The 24,685-nt window shown below is 34.2% G+C and overlaps 1 protein-coding gene across 1 annotated transcript in view; it reads left to right on the plus strand.

The window, feature by feature from the left end:
- LOC133171739 (agrin-like) overlaps positions 1-24,245 on the plus strand; it is a 67,209-nt gene extending 42,964 nt beyond the window's left edge. The window contains exons 2-20 of the mRNA XM_061306532.1: positions 75-242; positions 474-623; positions 4,406-4,657; positions 5,037-5,156; positions 5,888-6,010; positions 6,568-6,717; positions 11,821-12,025; positions 12,724-12,936; positions 13,050-13,297; positions 13,823-13,957; positions 14,682-14,804; positions 16,011-16,128; positions 16,349-16,460; positions 16,854-16,967; positions 17,280-17,466; positions 19,898-19,979; positions 20,571-20,810; positions 22,642-22,745; positions 23,180-24,245. Coding sequence (XP_061162516.1) covers positions 75-242; positions 474-623; positions 4,406-4,657; positions 5,037-5,156; positions 5,888-6,010; positions 6,568-6,717; positions 11,821-12,025; positions 12,724-12,936; positions 13,050-13,297; positions 13,823-13,957; positions 14,682-14,804; positions 16,011-16,128; positions 16,349-16,460; positions 16,854-16,967; positions 17,280-17,466; positions 19,898-19,979; positions 20,571-20,810; positions 22,642-22,745; positions 23,180-23,337 — 3,002 coding nt within the window. The 3' untranslated portion in view covers positions 23,338-24,245. The remainder of the gene's footprint in view (positions 1-74; positions 243-473; positions 624-4,405; positions 4,658-5,036; positions 5,157-5,887; positions 6,011-6,567; positions 6,718-11,820; positions 12,026-12,723; positions 12,937-13,049; positions 13,298-13,822; positions 13,958-14,681; positions 14,805-16,010; positions 16,129-16,348; positions 16,461-16,853; positions 16,968-17,279; positions 17,467-19,897; positions 19,980-20,570; positions 20,811-22,641; positions 22,746-23,179) is intronic.
- The last annotated feature ends 440 nt before the right edge of the window (positions 24,246-24,685 follow it).

The raw sequence follows: 24,685 nt of genomic DNA on the forward strand, positions 1-24,685 counted from the left end.
TTGTTTCTTTTGATTGAATTTCATGATCTTTCTGTATAGTAAAAGGGTTCATTGATTTAAAATACTTTTTACAGTTGATTGTGATTGTAACAGTGCTGGCTCCCGCTCGATGTCATGTGACCTTAAAACCAAAGCCTGTGACTGTCATCCAGGGGTCGGAGGTCAGAAGTGTGACAAATGTAAGCCTGGTTACTGGGGTCTCAATCCGGAGACACGCCCACTATACACACCAGGATGTGTCAGTAAGTTAACCGTTTACTGTTAATTGTCATCGTAAATAACTCATTGAATATGTTAGATCACCAAATGTTCCCAACACCTTTAGGCCAAATATCCAAATATTCTCACTTATTGATAAAGATCTAGGGAGGCAATAATGATGAAGTCTCAAAATTCAACAGCTTTGGACTTTTATGTTTTAATTTTTTGGACAGGTTGTGGATGTAATCAATCTATTTTTTTTTTTTTGACAGGTTGTGATTGTAATCAGTTTGGTTCCACTCGCTCAGATTGTAAACAGAATGATGGTGGGTGTGTCTGTAAACCAGGGGTCAAAGGTCATAAGTGTGATACATGTGAACGTGACGACAGTCCCGTCTCATTTGATGTGTGCGGACAGGATGGTTAGTCTATAAATAGAATGATTCTATACAGGTGAAATCCCTGACAGTTACAAATTGTTAAATTTTTCTGAATCAGGTTTAACTTAAGAACCATGAGAAGACAGATAACCAAGTGACTATGAGCGAGGAAATAACCTGATTAGACTTCTTGTATGAGAGGTGTGTCTAGGGATGTGCACTACCAAATAGGGCTGAATCAATATATCAATATGTATTGATATTCAAGAATGTGAAATATCCAAACATTACCTTCCAATACATAGCAGTCAGTGTCTAACTTCTGTGTAAAAGTAGGGAATTTCATAATTAAAGAACATATATATATCTTAAACTGTTCTTAAATAGATACGACCTATTATCATGATTATGAAATAAAAATTATTATGAAATAAAAATTGAAATTCTCAGTTTTCATAAACTTTATACATTAAATGATTTGGAAGACCTTTATTATAGGATGGATAAAAAAAACCCTTCAATATAACTTTATTTTGCTTGGTAAAAAATCGTTTCATATTGACACTATCAAACTTAGTTTGGATGCTGTATTTGACCTATGTTTGCTGTATGGGTCACGCTATCTATAACCATGATGCAGTCACTAAGAGCTTAAATGCCATACCATTGATACTAGTCTAAAATTAGTAGCAAACTCCCAAGTTTTAGTTTTTGTAGATGGCTCAACATGTCATATCTTCATTCAAAATAAGTAAAATTGATGCAAAGCATCATATCGGCCGTAAACAAAATTTAGCATTTTAAAAATACTTTCACAATTATGCATCCAAGTTTGAAGGAAAACACAAGATATTCAAAGCTGATAGAGTGATCATAATTATTTCATATCTTCAATGCAAAAAATAATATACAATGATAGCCTTTAATTTTGATGAGGTCAATCCCTAGATATATAGACCATAGAGAAAGCATATTGACTGAGCACTCAGGTTGGGGAGTACCTATTGTAAACTCTTTTTGATAATTTAAAGCAAGTTTTAAAAATATTTTATGCCTGATTTTATACTTGTTATCATTAAAGAATTCTTTAACTGAACTAATGAAGAATTAACTTCTCATTTTCCCTTGTGCACTTCCTAACACAACCACAACGGCGCACCAAGTAGCGGCCAATAATTAAATACCATATTGGTAGAAATTTTAGTGAGACGCAAATTTAGAAATTTTTCTCATAAAATCGATATATATTTTTATTGAAAAGATATTTTAGCCATTTGTAATGTCAAGAGAAACAGCTGTAACAACCAGTATGGAATAAATTGTTGGTGATATTCAATTTTAGCAATCTCAGAACCCTCACTAATAATGCCAAAATTGAAACCTTGCTAAAAATTCTGCTTACACGCATTTAATACGGTATTTAATATTTTTGTATGTCCCCTGTTTTAAAAGATGTGAAAATGATCATTTTTTAAAGGGGAGAATTTGATTGTATATTATAATGTTATATAATACATTTTCATCAAGGAAGACTCAAAATACAAACTTGAAAAGATATTACATTGTATTTCCTATATAAATTGTCTTCTGTTTAATATGAAGTGTCTGTAAATATTTATACCCCCGCTCCAAAGGAGAGGGGGGTATACTGTTTTACCCTTGTGTGTCTGTCTGTCTGTGTCTGTCTGTCCGTAACAAATTTTTCGTTGTAGTTTTCTCAGCAACTACTCATCGCAGATGCTTGAAATTTTAGCACACACTTTTTTGAGGCATGCCATATGGTGGGATTTATTTTTGTACGAATCGGATGTCAACTTCCTGTTTATCCTTGCGTCTGTCCATACCGTACATAACAAATTTTAGTCGCAGTTTTCTCAGCAACTACTGATTGCAGATGCTTGAAATTTTAGCAGGCTCTTTGTTAAGGCATGCCATATGGTGGGAGTCATTTTTGTACGAATCCAATGTCAACTTCCTGTTTATCCGTGCGTCTGTGTGTACCATAAATAACACATTTTCGTTGTAGTTTTCTCAGCAACCACTGATTGCAGATGCTTGAAATTTTAGCACACTCTTTGTTAAGGCATGCCATATGGTGGGAGTCATTTTTGTACGAATCCAATGTCAACTTCCTGTTTATCCGTGTGTCTGTCCATACTGTACATAACAAATTTTAGTCGCAGTTTTCTCAGCAACTACTGATTGCAGATGCTTGAAATTTTAGCAGGCTCTTTGTTAAGGCATGCCATATGGTGGGAGTCATTTTTGTACGAATCCAATGTCAACTTCCTGTTTATCCGTGCGTCTGTGTGTACCATAAATAACACATTTTCGTTGTAGTTTTCTCAGCAACCACTGATTGCAGATGCTTGAAATTTTAGCAGGCTCTTTGTTAAGGCATGCCATATGGTGGGAGTCATTTTTGTACGAATCCAATGTCAACTTCCTGTTTATCCGTGTGTCTGTCCATACTGTCATAACAAATTTTAGTCGCAGTTTTCTCAGCAACTACTGATTGCAGATGCTTGAAATTTTAGCAGGCTCTTTGTTAAGGCATGCCATATGGTGGGAGTCATTTTTGTACGAATCCAATGTCAACTTCCTGTTTATCCGTGCGTCTGTGTGTACCATAAATAACACATTTTCGTTGTAGTTTTCTCAGCAACTACTGATTGCAGATGCTTGAAATATTAGCACACTCTTTGTTTAGGCCTGCAATATGGTGGGATTCATTTTTGTGCGAATCTGATTTTCAGTTCTTGTTCATCCTTGTGTCTGTCCATAACTGAACTTGTGTACATTCACATCAGAATGTATATTCACATCAAAGCGGGGGGTATTACTAGTGAGCATTGGCTCACAGACTTGTTCATTTTGCCACATCCTGAGGATGGGCTGAATGAGTTATTTAATCACTCATAATGAGACATAATGCAGGCAACCATCAGGTTACTTTTAGCATTAAATTTTTAGCTCACCTGAGCTGAAGGCTCAAGTGAGCTTTTCTGATCACATTTTGTCCGTCGTCCATCCGTCCGTCTGTCCGTCTGTAAATTTTTCACATTTTCGACTTTTTCTCAAGAACCACTGGGCCAAATTTAACCAAACTTGACACAAAGTATCCTTGGGTGAAGGGGATTCAAGTTTGTTCAAATGAAGGGCCACACCTTCTTACAAGGGGAGATAATTAGGAATTAGTGAAAAAATAATGGCATCATTTAAAAATCTTCTTCTCAAGAACCACAGGGCCAGGAAAGATGAAACTTACGTGGAAACATTCTCAGGTAGTGTAGATTCAAGTTTGTTCAAATCATGACCCCCGGGGGTAGGGTGGACCCACAATGGGGGATCAAAGTTTTACATAGAAATATATAGGAATATATCTTTAAAAATCTTCTTCTTAAGAACAGCAAAGCCATGATAGGTCATATTTATATGGAAGCATCCTCAGGTAGTGTAGATTCAAGTTTGTTCAAATCAGGATGCCCGGGGGTAGGATGGGGCCACAATGGGGGATCAAATTTTTACATATGAATATATGGGAAAAAATCTTCTGCTCAAGAACAGCAATGCCATTTGTTATATTGATATGAAAGCATCATCAGGTACTTTAAAATTCAACCCCCCCCCCCCCCCCCCCCCCTTCGTTAACTTTTCAATACTAAACTGATATTTGCTTTTTTTCCATAGCCAATGTGCTCAGGTGAGCGATGTGGCCCATGGGTCTCTTGTTTTTTAATATGAGAATGATCTTATTTTTCGTTGTCATATGATGTCATTTTGTTCCAGACAAGCATGTATAACACTTTAATGTATCATTCCAGTGCAGACAATTTATAACCCTGAACACAGCTGTACCAGATCTGCCAGCCAGTGTCAGTTTGGGGCGTATTGTCAGGACACAGTCTACGGAGCCGAGTGTCTCTGCGATCGATTGTCCTGTTTTTTCTATCCAGATGGTGGCTACTCGATATGTGGCTCTGATGATAAGACATACATTAATGAATGTCACATGACCTTCGAGAGTTGTAAACAACAGAGGAACATCACAGTTAAATACATAGGACCATGTACAGGTCAGTAATCAGCTTCAGGTATATAAAAATTGTATTCAATTTGTGAATTTAGCATAAAGTTCTCAAAACAGAGCTGACTGTCTCAGACTAGCAAATGTTTGGTCCAGTCTAGTGTATTTTGCATCGTAATTGTTCAATCAACTGGAAATTACTAGAATATATTTAGTTCATTGATTTGAAATTGATGATTTTTCAACTGTGTGTTAAATTTGGAAGAAGCTACAAGAGGTGAAAAACCCTGGTTACTTGATGAAAATAGGGAATACCTGTTAATGACTTTGATATAAATCGATCTCAGCTTCGGACTGTTCACATGCAATGTTTTAGTAGATGTACTTGTGTAGTGGTATTTTGTACTAATTGTGTTCTTCTTCTGTAGGGAGTGCTACAAGTCACCCCTCCTCATATACCCGAACTCGAAAGACAACTGGACGACGAACTGGTGATTACACTCAAAGAACAACAACTAGGACAACAAAACGACCACAGTTAGGAGGAAGTACGTACTGAACAACAAAAGATTTACTTGTATTTCATTATTTTTGAATGTTGTAATACTTAACAGTAGATGTGAATACAGTATAGCTCATGAGTATTCCCAATCTCTTGATGGAAGACACATCATGTGAACTGGCCTCTGTTACACCAAATACATGGTATAGCACCTTTGTGTGATTTAAAATATATGAGTTGGTATGCTGCATCGTGTCCAGAAAAATTTCCCTTAATGCTCTCCTTGTTCCTCGACGTGGTCGCTTAAGAGAGCATAGACATTTAGCTCACCTGAACCAAAGGCTTGAGCTTTTCTTATCAAAAGATTTTTGAAGTTTTCACATTTTGTACATCTCGAAAATGAAAAAGCCAATCACACCTTAACACAAAGCATCCTTCAATAAAGGGAATTCAGAATTGCACAAATGAGGTGCCATACCCTCTTTCAAACTAACAGAGTTTTCACAGGTTGTTAACATTAAATTTAATCCAGCACAGAAAACATAACATCAAAGACATGCACAATTTTCATTGTCCTTACTAAAACAAGGACTGTGTGCCCATTGCATGTCTTGGGGGGACTACCGGTATTCACAAACTATATTGTTGATCTGAAAATTAATCCCTAATTAAGTCCTTGTTCTTTAGTGCAATGCCAGTAAAAGAAAATGCTTATTTTTATGCATCTTTGGATAGATAGAAGATCTGCACATCATTTTCTTTTATTTTCATTTTCAGAGAAAATCAAGGATATCTGCTTTGCCAGACGCGATTGTATAGCTAACAACAGTGAATGTCACATGGGAGTATGTCGTTGTAAAGTGGGATTTATCAGTACGCTGGACGACACAGATTGTAAAAGTAAGAGGGATACAGAATGTCTACAGTGTGATTGTAAATTCAAGAATTTGTTGTTTATGTGTTCAGATTTGTAAGAGAATGGCTATAAGGTCTGTTTTGTGGTGTCTTCTTAAAATCAATCATGGGAAGTAGAAATCAATTATTTAGTATGGAATCTTCAGAGTTTTATTTATTGTTGAATGAATGACAAAGTCTGATAAAGAGAAACCTGACCTAATTTAGCAATTCAGCAATTAAGCTCAAGTGATTCAAGGAAAATCATTGATATTTGTTTCTTCGGAGATTTATTGAAGAGGTATATAATTCTGAATGATGTGAATTGAAGGCTTGGCCAAGTTTCTGAAGCTTTTAGCTAAAATACTGAGATACTAAGACAAAACAGGCCAAGTTGCTACATAACTATAAATATATAACCAGGGAAATAAATCCTTAAAGAAAGACTATTTGAATAATTAAGACAGTGCAGTGTTAAAGTTTAGAACATGGTTTTATTGTCAATGACATCCAAGCTGTTAACATGATAAACATGTTTCTGTAATTTAATGTTGTCTTAATAGAAGTCTTGGAGAGAGCACTAGACAATAGGACATATATAAACCCGTGCTCGGACAGCCCCTGTCTAAATAACGGTCATTGTCAGCTAGACGTATCCCTAGGATACCGGTGTCTGTGTCCACTAGAGAAAGCAGGCCCTATCTGTCATAAAGGTTAGTCAGATCAACATATCTAGTAGTATATAGTTAACAAATATATCATATGATTATCTGCTAAAGATGAGCTGATTGAATTGTAATTGGAAATTATGAAGAAAAGGGTGGGTCATTTAGAATTCTTCTCGGAATTGGTGTTTTAGAGCAAAACTCATGTGAAAGCAATTTTTACAAGGACACCGCAAAGCGGAGCATCCCCTCATAAGTGAGCACATACATTATATAAATATTGCATGCTAGCTAGGGTAACATTAGAAATTGTCACCCCAAGAAAACCATTGTTGACAGAGGCGAAGCCAAGGTCAACAATGGTTTTCAAGGGGTGACTGTTTTCAATTTTACCCTAGCTAGCATGCAATATTTATGATGTTATACTGAATGTTATATATAAAATGTTTCACAGTGTATGTATCAAAATGAAACAACTTAACTTTTTAAAAAAAAAAATTTCTTTAATCATAAGTCAACTGAATTCAATAATATCACCGAACACTGTCTTGAAAGAAATCAATATCACATAACGCCATGTTTTTAATTAAATAAACATTATAATATAACATATAACATTAACTGAACAAATGGATATCTCAGAACAAATGGATATCACAGTTTGAATGTGTATTTATCATGGAACATAATATTAAGGATCAGTTCAAAGAAGTTCACTATTTACTTTGGGGGCACAAAGTTGAAATGAACCACACAGTTATTGAGAGATGGGTATACATTAATGCCCTTGAGAGATGGGTATACATTAAGGACATGCGCAACGTAGTTTGAACTTTATTGTCTTTTTCCCTGGAGTTGAAGAGTTCCAATACTTAAAGGAATTGTGTGCTACATTTGTATGTCTATATATGCTGTTGTACACTTCTTTTAAAACAAGTTTGGATAAACAAAACATCTAGAATATATGTTTAGTAATTTTTGTGTATTTTTTTTGAATTATATAAGAATTTTCATCAATTGATATCTTTTCAAAACCCCTGGTAATGCATGCTGATTTTTTGTCGACGAACATCTGATGGCACTATGATCTTAAATTAAGAATATCTTGAAAAATTATCAGTAGGTAAGGTACGTTGCGTATGTCCTTAATGGCATCGAACTGACTTTGGCAGGTACTGAATTTAAGAAATTAAGTGGCTGTGGAGATTCCACCGATTTCTCTTGGTTTGTGGGAATTTCTGAAAATGTACTGTCATTAAATATATGTTACCCTGGCCTGGCAGAATCTAAAAAGAACAGGAGAGGTGAAGTACGTTACAATGTTTATTTGGCGGGTTTCAGCAACAATAAAAGTCTAACCCAAGATATGCACTATTATACATACATACACTCATTTAGTCTAGGGGATTTACAATTACTAATTTACTATGACATCAAAATATCACTGACTAGAATAAAACATGTGGCTAGTAGATTCCGTTTGATAATTTATCAATAAAATATTTAATACTACCATATCTTTATGTCCGAAACAGCCAAAACACATTTACATCTGTGTTTGTTTACGTTTTGTCTCAAACCGGAAACAGATTACACTACTCTAAAACATGACTCTAATCCGTGCAACTCAACTAATTCCGGAAACAAATGAAATTGTATATATTCTTTAGAAAATCAAATCTATATGTTTAGCAAATACTTTCTGTGATTATAAACATAACAATTCTGTACATATAATCTGTTCACTATTGTTTAAACTCAAAATAAAGACTTTTCACTGAACTCTAACCACATGACTAGACCATGCTGCATCAAAATACTAACGAATACATTGAAATTCACCTAATCGCTATATTTTGAGAAAAAAAATGTCTTATATCAAACATATTATATATCAAGAAAACAGTTACAAACATGTTAACTTGTACGAATTTATGTTCTTACCTTAAAAGAACAGGAGAGGTGAAGTACGTTACAACGTTTATTTGGCGGGTTTCGGCAACAATAAAAGTCTAACCCAAGATGCCCCATATTCCAGATTTACACAAATCCAAGAGTTATCTCTCTTTGATCATAAATTCTATAACAGACTAATAGATTACACAAAAAAATGGGGGTGGCTGAAACCCAATATAAACTACGTCACATATAGCATCAGGTTCCTCCATAGTTATATCTTCTAAAGCAACGTTTTCATTCTCTTTCTGATCATCTCGTGATCCTGAGAATTCCACTTAAACAGTCTGACATTTCCCGTTTCTTTGGATCACCAAGTCGACAAGCATAACTTCTAATTGAAGCTTCATTTTTATGGCCTGATGCTCTCATGGAATGGTTTGTGTACATGTTGGAAAGATTTCCAAGTTTGGAGATTGCTGACATCATGGTTCCCAGAGTGTTCTTTCCTATAGCTTCATGACAATACCACACCCTGTTTGACTAGAGATATAAATCCAAAGGACGCTGCCATAGAGCATCAAGCTTGGGGTGCAGTTTATTTATATATTTCTTGAAAGATGCTACAGGACACATCACATTTCCTGGCTTTGTGTACATTCTACCCTCACCAGTAGTGTCATCAGGGGTTCCATCAACACTACAATATTTTAAGAAAATATAAAGGATGACTGCACTTAATGCCTGTTTTTGGGTCCTTTTCGGTTGCTTCTGTTGCTTTTATATCTAAACCTTACCTCACTTTTGTATGTTTATGAAAGAATACTGTCAATTTGGAACCACATTTAAATCTTAAAATGATTTTAGACTGTGATACAATAAAATGATTCAATGTTCTTTGTCCTTACTGCTTTCCAAATATAGTGAATTTACACTTACCTGCCCTTGATTGAACATTAGATATGCATGAGAGGTGGAGCTAATATTGTAAGAATGGCTCTAAAATTAGACTACATAAATAACAATGACATGTTTTGAAAAGCGAACGTGATCACTCTTTCCAATCTCCCTCTCCATTCTGTATAGCACAAATACACTTCTGACAAAGGTTTCAAAACGAAATTAACAATATGAGCACATCAATGTAATTAAAGCAAATTTATATCAATGCCAGATGACTTAACGTGTTCGAACACAATGTCCTAGTTAGCACATCACATGCTTCCTTACAAGTCACGTGACGGAATTTAGTATTCACAAAGTTACCTGAGGTAAGAAATCACGTGGTGAATTATAATATTCAACATGTCACAATCCTTGGTTACAACACAGAGAGCGAATGTAAGAAGAAGCAGTTTTTTCTCTTTTTAACCATGAGCGCATGTTTGTCTATTAATCTCCTTTTGACACATTATTATTTATGCAAATATACAACTACTGTTAAACGTAGAAAAATAGACAAACATGCGCTGACTATGTATAAAGTCAGTAAATAAGTGGGCGTCCTCATTATCGAACGGAGATTCAAGAAATTGTGATGACCCCTGCCTTTGAAAACAGCTTCGAACTTCGTAAATACACACTTTTATTAAACGTAATTACATAAAGTTGTAGATTGGATGTTGACCATTCTTGCAATGAAAAGAAAAATGCTTGTTTTGAAAGTTTATTTTGTCGCAAATTCCGCATTTCCTTAAGTGCAGTCATCCTTTATTTTTTAAGTGAAATTTTAAATGTAATATAAATTATATGTATGTATATATTGGTTCAGAAGTGTTACCTGTGATTTTTATCAGCCTCATCAACAGCCTAGAATACAAACTGTCACCTACAGGAATCTGTATTAACTCCAAGTGTTGCTTTTGTCATATATCTTAAATTTTCCCGTTCCCTACAATAAGTGTAAAACATAACATCAAACCAGACTTTCATCTGCAGGCCACATGGTGTATTTATGTTAAATACTACACTTTCTGAGTTGTAGAGTTTTCTCAGGTCCTCTTGAGTAATCGGAGGTTTGTGGACGATGGAGCCATATCACTTTTTTTTTTCATGTCAGTAACTTTTGCCTTGAAGACTTTTTTGCAGTCGCTAAATTCTGGATCATTGATATCAATCTTGCATGTTTCTTTCAGGTATTTGGAAAGTCCATACTTAATACTCTGAAGGGAAGTTACCTTCAAATTATCAGATTTTGATCTTATTGACACAAAAAATTTCATTAAATGTTCCTTCGAGAGACTCTCAAACTCTGGGTTGATGTTTTTCTGGGTCAGGAATGACCGAAATAAATTCAGCAACCTTTTTATGGTCCTCTGTATACTCTTTGAATCTTTTTCTTTGATTAAACATTTAATATGGTCTTCATCAATGCTTGCGAACATTATGATTTTCATTTTTCGTTTGGTTTACCAATCTAGGTTAATTTAATTAATTGAAGACGCTTTATGACAATGTTTGTTTCAAACGCTTAAATGATACCTGTCGAAAAGTATGGTGAACCGTGCGTGCAGAAATTCTGCACAGTCACTATTTTTTTTGGACTATTACCCGTCATCTAGCAATGTTAACTGTTGCTAAGTTCAGTCACGCAGGAGAGCGTGGTTTTATCATTCAGAGGGTAATAGTGTTTTTTAACAAATGTTACTTGACGAATCAGATTCAACTAATTTACATGAAAGTATAATATTCAATAATATTTGTAATAACTTTATCTTTAAAAAGCTTGTTCTAATGAACAGCAGGACTTTGATTAATGGAGTCAATAGTAAAGTATCTTCAGGTAGTGTAGAAATAGCTTTGTTGAAATAATGGCCCTGGTGCAAGGGTTAGGGTCTGTCCAGTAGGGGTCAAAGTATACAGAGAAAAATGCAACATTTCCAAATATTTTTCCTTAAGATTCTTTGCAAATTAGAAAAAGTTCATGTTCTCATATTGAACTACCGTGGAATGAGTAAGAATATTTCCATTGTTATGTAATTAAGTCAAAAAATAGTGCACACTTTTTTTTCAAAAATGATCATTGAATGACAAATATATGTGGCAAGTCATCAGAAAAATATTGTAAATATAAGATGAATTTAATTTTTGAGAATTCATGAGGTACATGAAATACAATGCTAATGCGCTTCATGAAATAGGCCGGTGTGAAGCGTCATAGTTCATTTCCTCATGAATTCTCAAAAATTAAATTCATCTCTTAAATAAGAATGTCAGGTTCTAGTTGATCTTTATTTATTCTCATTTGATTGACAGCTGCCAGGTTCTCTGTGCCTTCCTTTACTGGAAACAGTTCCTATCTACAACTGAGATTGAGGACCAAACCAAACGATGATCTGATGTTTGAGATTCGCCTGAAAATTCTAAATGATGATGGAATAATTACCTTCGCCAGTCAGTATCCTAACGGAACTGGTGACTTTATAGCTGTCACCGTTGTCAATGGGTACCTGGAGTTCAGGTAAGAGTCCTAGGAAAGGTACTCACTATATTCACTGTACTTGGATAGGATTTATAGGTACTTAATGATTTATAGGTACTTATAATTTTTCGGTACTTATGATTTATGTGTACGTTAGGTATGATTTAGTTTTGTGGTTACTAGGATATGATTTATAGGTACTTATAATTTTTGGGTACTTATGATTTATGTGTACGTTAGGTATGATTTAGTTTTGTGGGTACTAGGATATGATTTATAGGTACTTATAATTTTTGGGTATCATGATTGATGTGTACGTTAGGTATGATTTAGTTTTGTGGGTACTAGGATATGATTTATAGGTACTTATAATTTTTGGGTATTATGATTTGTGTACGTTAGGTATGATTTAATTTTGTGGGTACTAGGATATGATTTATAGGTACTTATAATTTTTGGGTATTATGATTTATGTGTACGTTAGGTATGATTTAGTTTTGTGGGTACAAGGATATGATTTATAGGAACTTAAAATTTTTGGGTACCTTTGGTATAATTTTGGATACTTATGATTTATGTATACGTTAGGTATGACTTAGTTTTGTGGGTACAAGGATATGATTTATAGGTACTTATAATTTTTGGGTACTTACGATTTATGTACACTTTAGGTCTGATTTTGTTTTTTGGGTACTCCTATATGATTTATAGGTACTTGTGATTTATGTATACTTTAGGTATGACTTGGGGAGTGGTCTAGCTCTGATACGAAGCAGGGATCAGCTGAAGAGAAATGTGTACCACAAAGTACTGGTCAACAGAGTGGGCAGGTCCGGCCAGTTACAAGTGGACAATAGTCCGGTGCTACAAGGACAGAGTGAGGGGGCACTGACCTCTCTTGACCTTGGGGATTTTCTGTACCTGGGGAACATCCCTGAGGAAGCTAAAGAGTAAGAGACTGGGTTATTGAAAGAACATTATTGTTGCTTCATTTTGCATTTTAGGATAAAATTACAGTTTTTACCACAAGATTTAGTTAAGTAACATTTGACATATTTTATAGGGCAAAGAAAATGCTGGGTATACAGGTAGGCTTGGCAGGTTGTATCGACTCCTTTGCTGCGGGGAGCACAGTGTCCCCCTATACCTACAGCCTGAGTTATCCCACCAGGAGTGGGGATTTAGTTTCAGGATTAGATGTGTGGGAATGTGGCAGCAACCCTTGTAGTTCCCTACCCTGTCATAATGGAGGATCTTGCTTCATGTCCGATAAGGAAGTCTTCCATTGTGAATGTGAACCCGGATTTACAGGTAAATTCTTAGAATTCAGTGTTGGAGAAGTTTTCCATTTAGATGATAATTAGAATTCACTGTTGTATGGATCCAGTGTTGGGATGTTCTTTCAAGGTCATATGCAGTAAGCAATTAAAGGAGGATTTAAACACATTTTTGAGATGGCACTGAGTCTACTCGGGACTGATGTGTAACAAATGAGGTGATAGGCATGATCCTTGCGATGTGGCATAAGGTCCGTGCCTGAGATGGATACACAAGAATTCTTTAATTTTAGGTGATTTTTATGAGGTGACGTTAGATCTGTGTCTGAGGCTGATATGTTGGAACTGTTTGATTTTATTTGATTTCTGTGAGGTAGCTTTAGGTCCGTGCCTGAGACTTGGCAGTGTGAGAATTGTTTAATTTTAGGTGATTTTTATGAGGTGGCATTAGATCCGTGCCTGAGACTCGTATATGAGAATTATTTAATTTTAGGTGACTTTTATGAGGTGGTGTTAGATCCGTGCCTGAGATATATATATGAGAATTATTTAATTTTAGGTGACTTTTGTGAGGTGGCTTTAGATCCGTGCCTAAGAGCAATGTGTAAGGAGGGATCTACATGTGTAGTCACAGATGATGGAGGATTTGAATGTCAGTGTCCAGCAAACATGGAGGGGCAGTTCTGTGAAAATGGTGAGATAGATTGACATTGTACGTAGGTCATAGATAATTAGTGCAAGTAGGTCAATGAATCATTGAAAGTAGGTCAATAGATTATCAATGTAAGTAGATCAAAAGTAGGTAAGTAAATTATGATTTAAAGTAGGTCAATATGTTATCAATGAAAGTAGGTCAATAAATTTTCACTGAAAATAAGTTAATAAATTATCATTGTAAGTAGGCAAATAGATTATCATTGTAACTAGGTCAATAGATTACCATTGTAAATAGATCAATAGATTATCCTTGTTCCTATAGGTTAGTAGATTAACATTGTAACAAGGTCAGTGGATTAACACTGTATCTAACAATAATTAACAGTAGGTTAATATTGTAATCGATTAGCAATGTCAACTAATAAGTTAAAAAGTTAATAGATTCCACTGTAGCTAAGTTAATAGTTTGACAATGTACATAATTATGTTAATAATTTGCAGTGTAACTAAGAAAGAATAGTAAATATGCCTAGATTCCTGCATGAACAGGTTAGACTTGGTTGTGCAAAGCAATTAGAATTGGTAACTAGATTTTGTGGAACATGAAGGTAAATGTCCACATATGACAAATGGACATAAAGAGTCCACCAGGAAGTATTACTCTTTCAGAATCATCACTTAAGATTTGTAGTATACTGGTTTCTTATTAACTAAATATTTTAAACTTTTTAAGCTCAATATCATGCTTTATAACATTACAGAGAGACTGGAGGAGATAGCTGTTCCAGAGTTTAATGGGTCGTCTCTCATTAACCTTCCTCTTGGAGAAGTAGGAAGTCACTCAATGTCCATCAGAATCTGGTTTAAATCGGCAAAACCAAATGGTGAGGGAAGTTCAAATGGCAGACAAAAAATTTATGAGCCAGTGAAACAAGTCTGATTTTTTAAAAAAAGTTTATTCTCTATCTCTCTCTCATTACAATAATTACATATAATTACACTATTTTTTGGTCACTTGAATCACTCAAGGTTACACCTATTGCAATCCGTTTTCATCTGTCATTGTAATGGTGTGTATAATCTTTTGAATATTTTCATCCTCTTTTCTTGAACCACTGAACCAGGTCTAAACAATTTTGGTATAAAGCATCCATGGGCAACAGGGAACAAAAATTTTAAATTTCATGGTCTCTGCTCCCCCCTCCCTGGAGCCTGAGGGGTGGAGCCTATCTTCCCTGCTCCAAGGCATCTAGGATGCAAATAGAGTTTAAAGTTGTAGTGAGGATTTCTTTTTTAACCAGATTTTTTTGCAGTTCTTGCCCATTTGTCAGGAATTCTAGTAAAGGACAGGGCTCTATTGATTATGTAGGTAAATTTTTACTTCACATTGAGAAAAATCATTCAACTTTAGGATAATAAATCACTGTAAATATAATGGGTATTTTCTGTGAATCACAATTTTTTGAAAATATGCTATTATATTTTGGGGGGGGGGGGGGTATTTTAAGTTGGTGTAACCCTATATTTTGGATTGTCCAATTGGTATCATGATAGAATTTTCTATATTATAATACCTAATCAGTGACAGTTTTATGTGAGTTTTATTTTTGCAATTAAACAATGCTCACAAAGAAAGCGAAAATTGGATTATCAGGAAATTATCCTGTTATGCAGTATGCCAATTCAGTAAAAGGAATATACAATATTTAAATGTAATTCTGTAGTTTGTTATGGTCAGAATAAACTTGTCAATGTAAAAGAAAATGAGGCAAAAATACCTTATTATTATTGAAAGACCAAATTATAAATTTGGCAATAATGACAAAATGAGTGTCCTACTAGATACTGGCACATACAGGCAATAAATGTACTTTTTGCTGATAACCAAACTATTTTGTTGACCCCTGATCATCCTAGTTCTGTTGATCATTTAGCAACATACCTTCATCTATCAGTATATCATTGCATTATTCATTTGCCATTCTGTGGATCCTTTACAGAGTTTTATTATACTCAGGTGACTGTTAAGGCCCTCGGGCCTTGTCATAAATGTATTCTGTGAAATTTTACCTGTGCTTAATTAATTACAGGTGTGCTTCTGTATGCCAGTCAGTATCCACAAGGATTTGGTGATTATATTTCTCTGAACATCATCGATAGACAACTGGAATTCAGATTTAATGTCGGGACAGGAACTGTTGTAATCAGGTAAATAGGACTGTGGTTTGTGAGGACGTTTATTTGCATCTTAATGAGCACATCTATTGAACTGCTCAGTCTCAGATCCCAGCTGTCTACTCATAAAACAAGAACAGGATAGTTTATTTACTGATATATATTCGTTTGCTTTTATTCTCCAGAAGTTATATTTCAGGATTTGATGGTAACTTTTAAAGAATTTGTTCCTCATTATGTCCTTTTCTTGTAGGAGTACTAAGAAAATCAAATTAAACAAATGGCATGATGTATTAATGCAGAAAAATGATAGAACTGGGACTCTACAAATAGACAATGAATTGACTTATACAGGAATGTCACAGGTAAATATTGTAATAGTCACATGTCAATATTATAATAGTCACAGGTCAATATTGTAATAGCCACGGGTAAATATTGTAGTAGTCACAGATCAATATTGAAATAGTCACAGGTCAATATTGTAGTAGTCACAGGTAAATATTGTGATAGTCACAGATGAATATTGTAATAGTCACAGGTAAATATTATCATATTCACAGGTAAATATTATAATAGTCACAGGTAAACATTGTAATAGCCACAGGTCAATATTATAATAGTCACAGGTAAACATTGTAATAGTCTCAGGTAAATATTATAATAATCACAGGTAAATATTGTAATAGTCACAGGTTAATATTGTAGTAGTCACAGGTAATGCAATGTAAGTTACTTTCCTTTTTAATTTTGTTTAGGGAATCCTGACAGAACTGAATTTATCCAACAGTGTGTTACATGTAGGAGGCTTTAATACCAGTGTTCCAAGTGACTCACAGATCTCAGCTAACTTCACAGGAGTCATACAGAGGGTAAGGCATTGCTATGGGCTATTTATAGTGATGATGTAAGATTTACAAATTCAGATTTATCCTAAGATAGGAAATATTGATTAAATTTGTTATGCTTATTGCTCAATGTATGACCTTTCTAACAATGCTGTTAACAAATAATGTAAATGAATTATCAATGATGGGGTAATAAAATGAATGAATGAAAAACCTTCAGTCTTGGATATTATCGTCAATCTAAATGCAGCAATCTCTACTTTCCCGCTCACATTCTTTTCAAAGTCTGAAGAGCAATACTTTGCTATGATCACTTTTTTTGTGGAATTTTGACAGATATACATTAACGGACACCTGTATGACAATTTGATTAACTCTGCCACCTCCACTGTCAACATTAGGGAGTATCATGGCCCCCCGTGTAATGTCAACCCATGCATGAACTGGGGAGTGTGTGTTCCTCGATTGGATGAAGCAGACTGTAAATGTCCAACCAAGTACATTGGGGCCCGCTGTGAGAAAAGTAAGTAGAGCCAAATGCAGAGGAGAAATTCAGAATATTGAAGTAAAGAGACATTAAATGAGGAAAGTCACTAAATTATAGGGATGGGTATCGGCAAAAATTTCATATCATGATATATCACGATTTTTTCCCAAAAATATCACGATAAATCATGATATTTTTACACATAATTTTTACTACAATTTCAAATGATTTTCCATAATATTTCTTAAAAATATGCTTTAAAAACATACATTTACTTTTTAAATTTTGATTTATTTAATATAAAGCATTTTTAAATGCCGTTGTTTAACTGCTTTCAACATTTTTTACACTTCCTGTAATTGTCATTCAATAGTTTTAACAAATAAATGAATAATTTCCGGAATTTATAGTTATGTACCAAATACTGATATTTTAGTCTCCGTATCACGATACGTATCACGCAATAAAAAATCGCGATATACCGGTATACCGATAAAATCGCGCATCCTTACTAAATTATACATAATATTTTGCTCCTTTGGAAAAAAGGGGTCATATTGGGTTTGTATGTCGGTCAGTAGACCATTTGTTGTCTTATCAATGTATTAAGTACTGTACTTGACAGATGTCAAACCTGATATATTGGTACTTTCTGATGAGAATATGAACCCTATCGACTGACTTTGGGTCAAAACTACTCTGGGCATGAGAAGATATATTATTCAATTAATATCTTGAGAATCTTTTGTTGACAACAAAATTGGCATTCTGGTACCTCCTAAGGAGAAGATGACCCCCATTAATTTTGATGCCACTACATCAAGGGTCAAACTACTCTAGAAAAAAGGAAGATACTTTCTAAATAATTTTTTTAGAATTTTTAACTTGAGGGGCATAAAAATAATTACACTGATACCATCGAAAAAGTAAATGAGGCCAAAATAAAAAATACCTTTGTTTCCCCTAACGCGCCCGACCCAATTAAATCGCCCCGACTGAAAAGATTTTTCAAATAAGATCATTCAAATATTTCTTTTTTTTTAATTATTTATCAGCTTTTATAAAATACAATTAAAACATTGTTCTACTGTGATTTTCAAGCGTTTGTTGGAAACAAAAAGGCGCCCACAAACTATGGTCACAGAGGATTAGTTTATGTTACAAAACAACGGCGACGTATCAACATTATGCCTTTAGCTTTTCAGAATCATACACCCCAGAAACATTTCGTTTATAAAATATACCATGACTAATTAAGAGTGTTTCGGTGATATTTACAAACCTATCTAAAATTAAGGTACTTTGTACATGGTAAGACCCGCCTCATCAGCAGACGAGGGGCCCACCTTGTGAACATATCAATCAATTTCACTGCATTTTATTTAATTTGAGTTTTGATCTAATAAACAGTTCATCTATGTTTTCTATTTGGGAACATAGTTGTTGTAAATAATCCTGATGAATATAATTCAGACGTCCTTTCTTCATGCCTTTTATTCATGGGTTAATCTTCGTGACTATTACATTGGGTATGGCATTTTTATCATTGTTAGATATGGTTTGGTTCAATTAAATATTATTTACATACCTTTTCCAAATAGTTTTGAAATCACGATACAGCTTCCTGAGACGTCCAGTGATTTTTTTTTCTTTAATTAGGTCCTTAAAAATTGGTTGTTTCTTTGCTTTAAATTCCTTAGAGATTTGGTGGACGACAACATTTGAATATTTCCCCGGCGAAAGTCTCCACTTTGGCCATTTAACAATGAGGGATCTTTTTGTGCCAACATCTACTGCGACACTGGACCTAAGTTTTTACGGTCCCATTTGAAGGACCGGTCTCAACGTCCCTCATTGCGATTTGAACCATTAGCTCCTTAATAACTTCGGGACTCCAAAATGAAATGCTCTAAAACCACTGCACAACTCAAAGCCCTTGAAAAAGTACATTGCACGTGTAAGCACTGTAAGCTGATATTAGACTTGAAAATATATTCGGATGTCCGGTCTTTGAGTATCTGAGAATCTTGTCTTTTTAAGTATATATTCGATTTAAATAAATTTACACTGACGTGAGATATTTCACAAGTTCAATTGAATAATAGTTGTGAATTAATTTACCTTAAATTTTGCTTTTAAACGGCATTTGTATTATATTCTGTTCACATATCGCTTTCTTTTGTACTTTTCTTATTTATAAAGGTTTTATTCCATTAAATGTCAGATGGATTTTCAAAGCTGGTGTCAGGGAAAAAAAAATTTACCTACCTACCTACCCATCTTGAGATTTTAGGGTCGGGTTAGGGGAAACAAAGATATTTTTAATGATGGCCTGACCCATATGATTTTAAGATCACAAGGTAAAGGGTCAAACAATGTTGTTTCTAAATTATTTCTTGATTTAATTAGAAAGTCCTTAGCACCACTGCTATATAGAACTGTATTGTGTGATACCTGTTACTTTTAGTGGCAGATCCTAAAAACAAGGACTTACCTGTGGCTTTTGATGGCAGCACCTTTTTACAGTATCCTAATGAAATAACTACACAGTAAGGAATTATTACCTATCATCTAGTTCTTAATGCATTCGATTTTTCTATTGAAGACAGTGTTTGTTTGACAAATCTTTGTTGTATGTAAACTTTTTTAGTGGTGGGTAAATATTTCATAAGCTGTTTTAGCCCATTGCATTTTTCCATTGACATAGCATCTTCTATGATCATGATAACTTTTAACATTATCAATTTTTTCAAAATACGTATCTATCAGGAAAAGAAAATTGTCATAGATTTTGTTAAGTCATAAAATTCTAGAAGTTTAAAGTTTAAGCTTTATTTGGCCTTGCTTTGAAGCATGGATTCAGATAAGTTCACTTTCAAGGAGAATTGTTAATTAGCAGAGCTGCCAATCCGTATAATTTTGGCATAAGACTTATTGTGTGAATGCTAAAATACCCACTACAAATGTTGTTTATTCTTTTGAAATACTGGCTTACTAATTTTATTTTATGATGTTGACAGAGCTGCTGTAGGAAATAGTCAGAAAAGACTCGTTAGATTGGTCAGACTTACGAGTGTGAATTTTTTTTAAAAAAGACACAAGTAGTTAGATAATTAAAAGCCTCTGACAAATCTTTCCAGGCAAACAGCCCAGAGAGTGAATAGATACAGCATTGTATTCAAGACAAGATCCATGGAGGGCCTCATCTTGTTCCAGAATGGGCGGAGCAACATCCTGGGGGATTATCTGGCCCTAGCTGTGGTGGGTGGAAAAGTAGAGCTTAGCTACAATCTGGGTAAACAGACAGAAGGGGATCTCCACATCATCCGCTCCTCTACGAAGGTGGACGACGGACAATGGCATCATGTTATTGCTCGACGGTACATCAAGATTTCATAGCCTGATCAGAAATACTGAAGTTTATCCACATTTATATTTCTAAATGGAATTATCTGCCGGCATAGACTTTCTTGGACCTAGATTGCTTAAACTTTCAGCTCGTATAATATCCAAACCTCTAACACACCTAATAAATTCTAGCATAATCAAGGGATCCTTTCCTTCACAGTTGAAAGTCGCAAAAGTAACTCCTCTTTTTAAAAAGGGCGATAAATCTGACCCAGGAAATTATCGCCCAATCTCAATTTTACCAACTATATCGAAAATTTTAGAGAAGCATGTAGCAGAAAATATATGCATCTTTACTTCTCATTTTGATTTATTAATGAAAGCACAATCTGGATTTAGAGAATTTCACTCATGCCAGACAGCTCTCACAAAACTAACTGAGAATTGGTTGCATGCAATAGATCAAGGAAACTTCGTTGGCATTACTTATTTGGATTTTAGCAAAGCATTTGATCTCGTAAATCATTATATACTAATTAGAAAACTTAAATGCTATCACTTTGATCCAATATCAATTAAATGGTTTCAATCATATTTATATGATCGAACTCAAAGTGTTAAAATTGGTGCATACACATCTAAATCACTGCCAGTCACAGCAGGTGTGCCACAGGGCTCTATTTTAGGTCCTTTATTATTTCTGTTATACATCAACGATTTACCATTATCTGTTGAACATTGTAATATTGATATGTTTGCTGATGACACTACAATGCATTTTCATGGTAACAATATTTCAGGTATTGAATCAACTCTTAATCATGACCTGTTTCAAATACAAAACTGGTGTCAACAAAATCAAATGATTTTGAATACTGATAAAACAAAGTGTATGTTAATGGGAACACAACAAAAGAAATCAAAATTAGAAAACGCTAATCTTCATTTACAACTTTCCGGTCATCCCCTTGAAAACATAAGAACAGAGAAATTATTAGGTGTTCACATTGATCATACTCTTCAATATACTTGTCATGTAGATGCAGTTTGCAAAACTCTTACATATGAATTATTTACTTTACGCAAAATTAAAAAGTTCCTTCCACTGCATACTAGAAAGCTATTTTATAATGCATTTATTTTACCATCAATTTTATATTGTCTATCCATTTGGGGTAACTTTTCCTCAAACTCACATCGATAGAATATACAGACTTCAAAAAAGAGCAGCTAGGATTATTTTAAATGAAAAATATGACGCACCTTCAATGCCCTTATTTAATAGTTTAGGCTGGTTAACAGTTCATGAACTTCTGTATTTACAGAAAAGCATTCTAATGTTAAAAATATTCCATGGTATGTCTCCTGATTATATGCATGACTTTTTTGAATTTCAAAGTTCTGTATCATACACGTTACGCTCAGAGACAAATTCAGAAGTTCGTTTACCAAAATATAAAACAAATTTATTGAAAAATTCTTTACAATATTCAGGGGTTATTATCTGGAATGAGTTGCCTATTAGTATCAGGAATTCCCAATCCCTTGCAATATTTAAAAGTAGTGTTGAAAATTTTTTACTTACGAAACGTACTGATTCTACATGAATTTAAATATCTTACTTTTTTTTCTTACTCTATCCTTTCCCCCTTTTAATGAAATTTTGATGTTTCATTTATTCTGTTGTAACATAGTGTTTATATTTTATTGTCTTATAGTTGTGATTTGTGTTTATTGTATATATACATTGTATATGTGTTATGGAGAAGGCCCCAAGGAAGACTAGTGCTTGCACTAATCGGGTTACCTTCTATAAATAAAGTATTATTATTATTATTATTATTATTATTATCATTATTACAGGGATGAGAGAGAGGGAAGTCTACAGGTGGATGGAGAAGTCCCAGTGGTGGATCAATCTGCTGTAGGGGCAGATCAATTAGACACTAATGGCAGGCTGTGGATTGGTGGGTTTATAATACAAATATCAACAGTGTAGCTACGTGTACCAAGATTCCACAAGCTGTTAGCTACCTTGCTTTTACTATTCCCCACTTATCAGCATGTAGGTTAAAGTTCTAGCCTCTTGGTCCATTTCAAGTATCTATGAGCCCACTTGGACCAAAGTTACATCTAGAGATGCTCACTTCAGAATGCTTTGGATGCTGCATCTGATCTATTTTCTTTAGCGACTGAAATGTTTAAAGTTGTTACAGCAGGTTCATTCTCATGTAACTATGAGCCCTACCCAGACTAAACTTGCAAGCAGCATGAACAAAGTGTTCAGGAATGTGCACACCACTGCTAGTAAATCTATATTTTATGGAGTTTTTGAATTTGTCTTAGGAACATTTCCCACCTCTATGTTCACTGTTGTAAACTTTTTTATGTCTATTGTCAGGTGGTAAAACAGAACTCCCCCTGGGTCTACCAAAGGAGTACTATACTGGATTTACTGGATGTATAAAAGAAGTTCTAGTAGACTATAAATCTCTACATTTGTTAGAGAACAGGAATGGACAGAGTACCAGTTTAATCAGAAACTGTGGAACATCTTAGCAGAGTAAGGAAACCAGTTTATTCTTCATATGGACAGAGCACCACTTTAATCAGAAACTGTGGAACGTAGCAGGGTGAGAGAACCAGTTTATCCTTTACCAGAGTGAGAGAACCAGTATAATTTTGTTTTAATTTCATCACCATTAATAACCACCAGGAAGTGTATAAGGATAGGTATTTGCTTCAGGTGAGGTCTTTAGCAATAGACTTTTCTGTTGGATTTATTAGAAACATTTATATTGGTGATATTAGCATGATGTTCTTATTGCAGACATTGTACATGGGTTCTTTGTCAATCGTTTTTATACAAGTGATTTTATTTTGAAGACTTTTTAGATATAATATAAATGTCACATTAGGAAGAATAATGCTGCTTTACTTTAATGAAGGACATAAGATTTTGTGACATAATTGTGATGATTTTAAACAAAATGGATCTTTTTCTGTATATGAATTGATTTGTATCAGCCAATAGATGGTTACATGTAATCCAACATGGCTTTTACACTATGTAAGGACTTAGATAAAAATGTTATACCTTTAAAGTGTGTGTGTGTTTGTGAATATGTATATATTATAAAAAATGCTTTCATCAAAAGTTGGTATTTTGTAGTGTATATACGAATATTTAAAGCCTGCTAATGAAATATACCTGTACTTTATCAGATGTATTCATATAAAGCTATTTTGCTTGGTATTTATTTTACATACAACGTGTAAATGAATTTGATGAAAAAGTCATAAAAATTTGTTTGTTATGAATAATTGTAAACAATCACAGAGGATGAATTTATGACTGGAATTTAATGCCGATTCACATTAGTATTGGAGATATTGTTTTTCTGTGCAGAATACATTGTTAATTATAGAAAAAAGTTTTTAATAAATGTGCCAATGGACTAAACTTATCAGTGCTATGTCATTTCATCCAATCTCAAAAACCCATAATCTTTGACCATGCCATGGTATTCCATAGGGAACTGGGTTTTTCTCACCAAATTTATTTAATAATGTGGAATCATCAATCATTGAGAATCCAATGTTTGTGAGAATTTCATGGATCACAATTAACCACAAATAAATCCATGTGAATGATCAATTTGATTATTAGTAGTGTCTACCTTGGTTGGCCAAGAATGTTGATGTCCAGGAATTGAACTGATTTTACAGTTTAAAAAAAGAATATAGATGACCTAGAGATGTGTTATAATCTAGACTTGAAGTCATGTATCTTTAAGTTAAAAGTTACTAGGCAATGTCATTTTTAATTTGTACTGAATTCTAATTTGAATATGTTGGTGGTGACCTTAATGTTTGTCATGAAGTTTCCTCACCATTGGATTTCAAA

The sequence above is a fragment of the Saccostrea echinata genome, unplaced genomic scaffold (genome assembly GCF_033153115.1).
Source record: "Saccostrea echinata isolate AGI-Se365-2 ecotype Australia unplaced genomic scaffold, CSIRO_AGI_Sech_v1 ptg000054l, whole genome shotgun sequence".
In the NCBI taxonomy this organism is placed as follows: domain Eukaryota; kingdom Metazoa; phylum Mollusca; class Bivalvia; order Ostreida; family Ostreidae; genus Saccostrea; species Saccostrea echinata.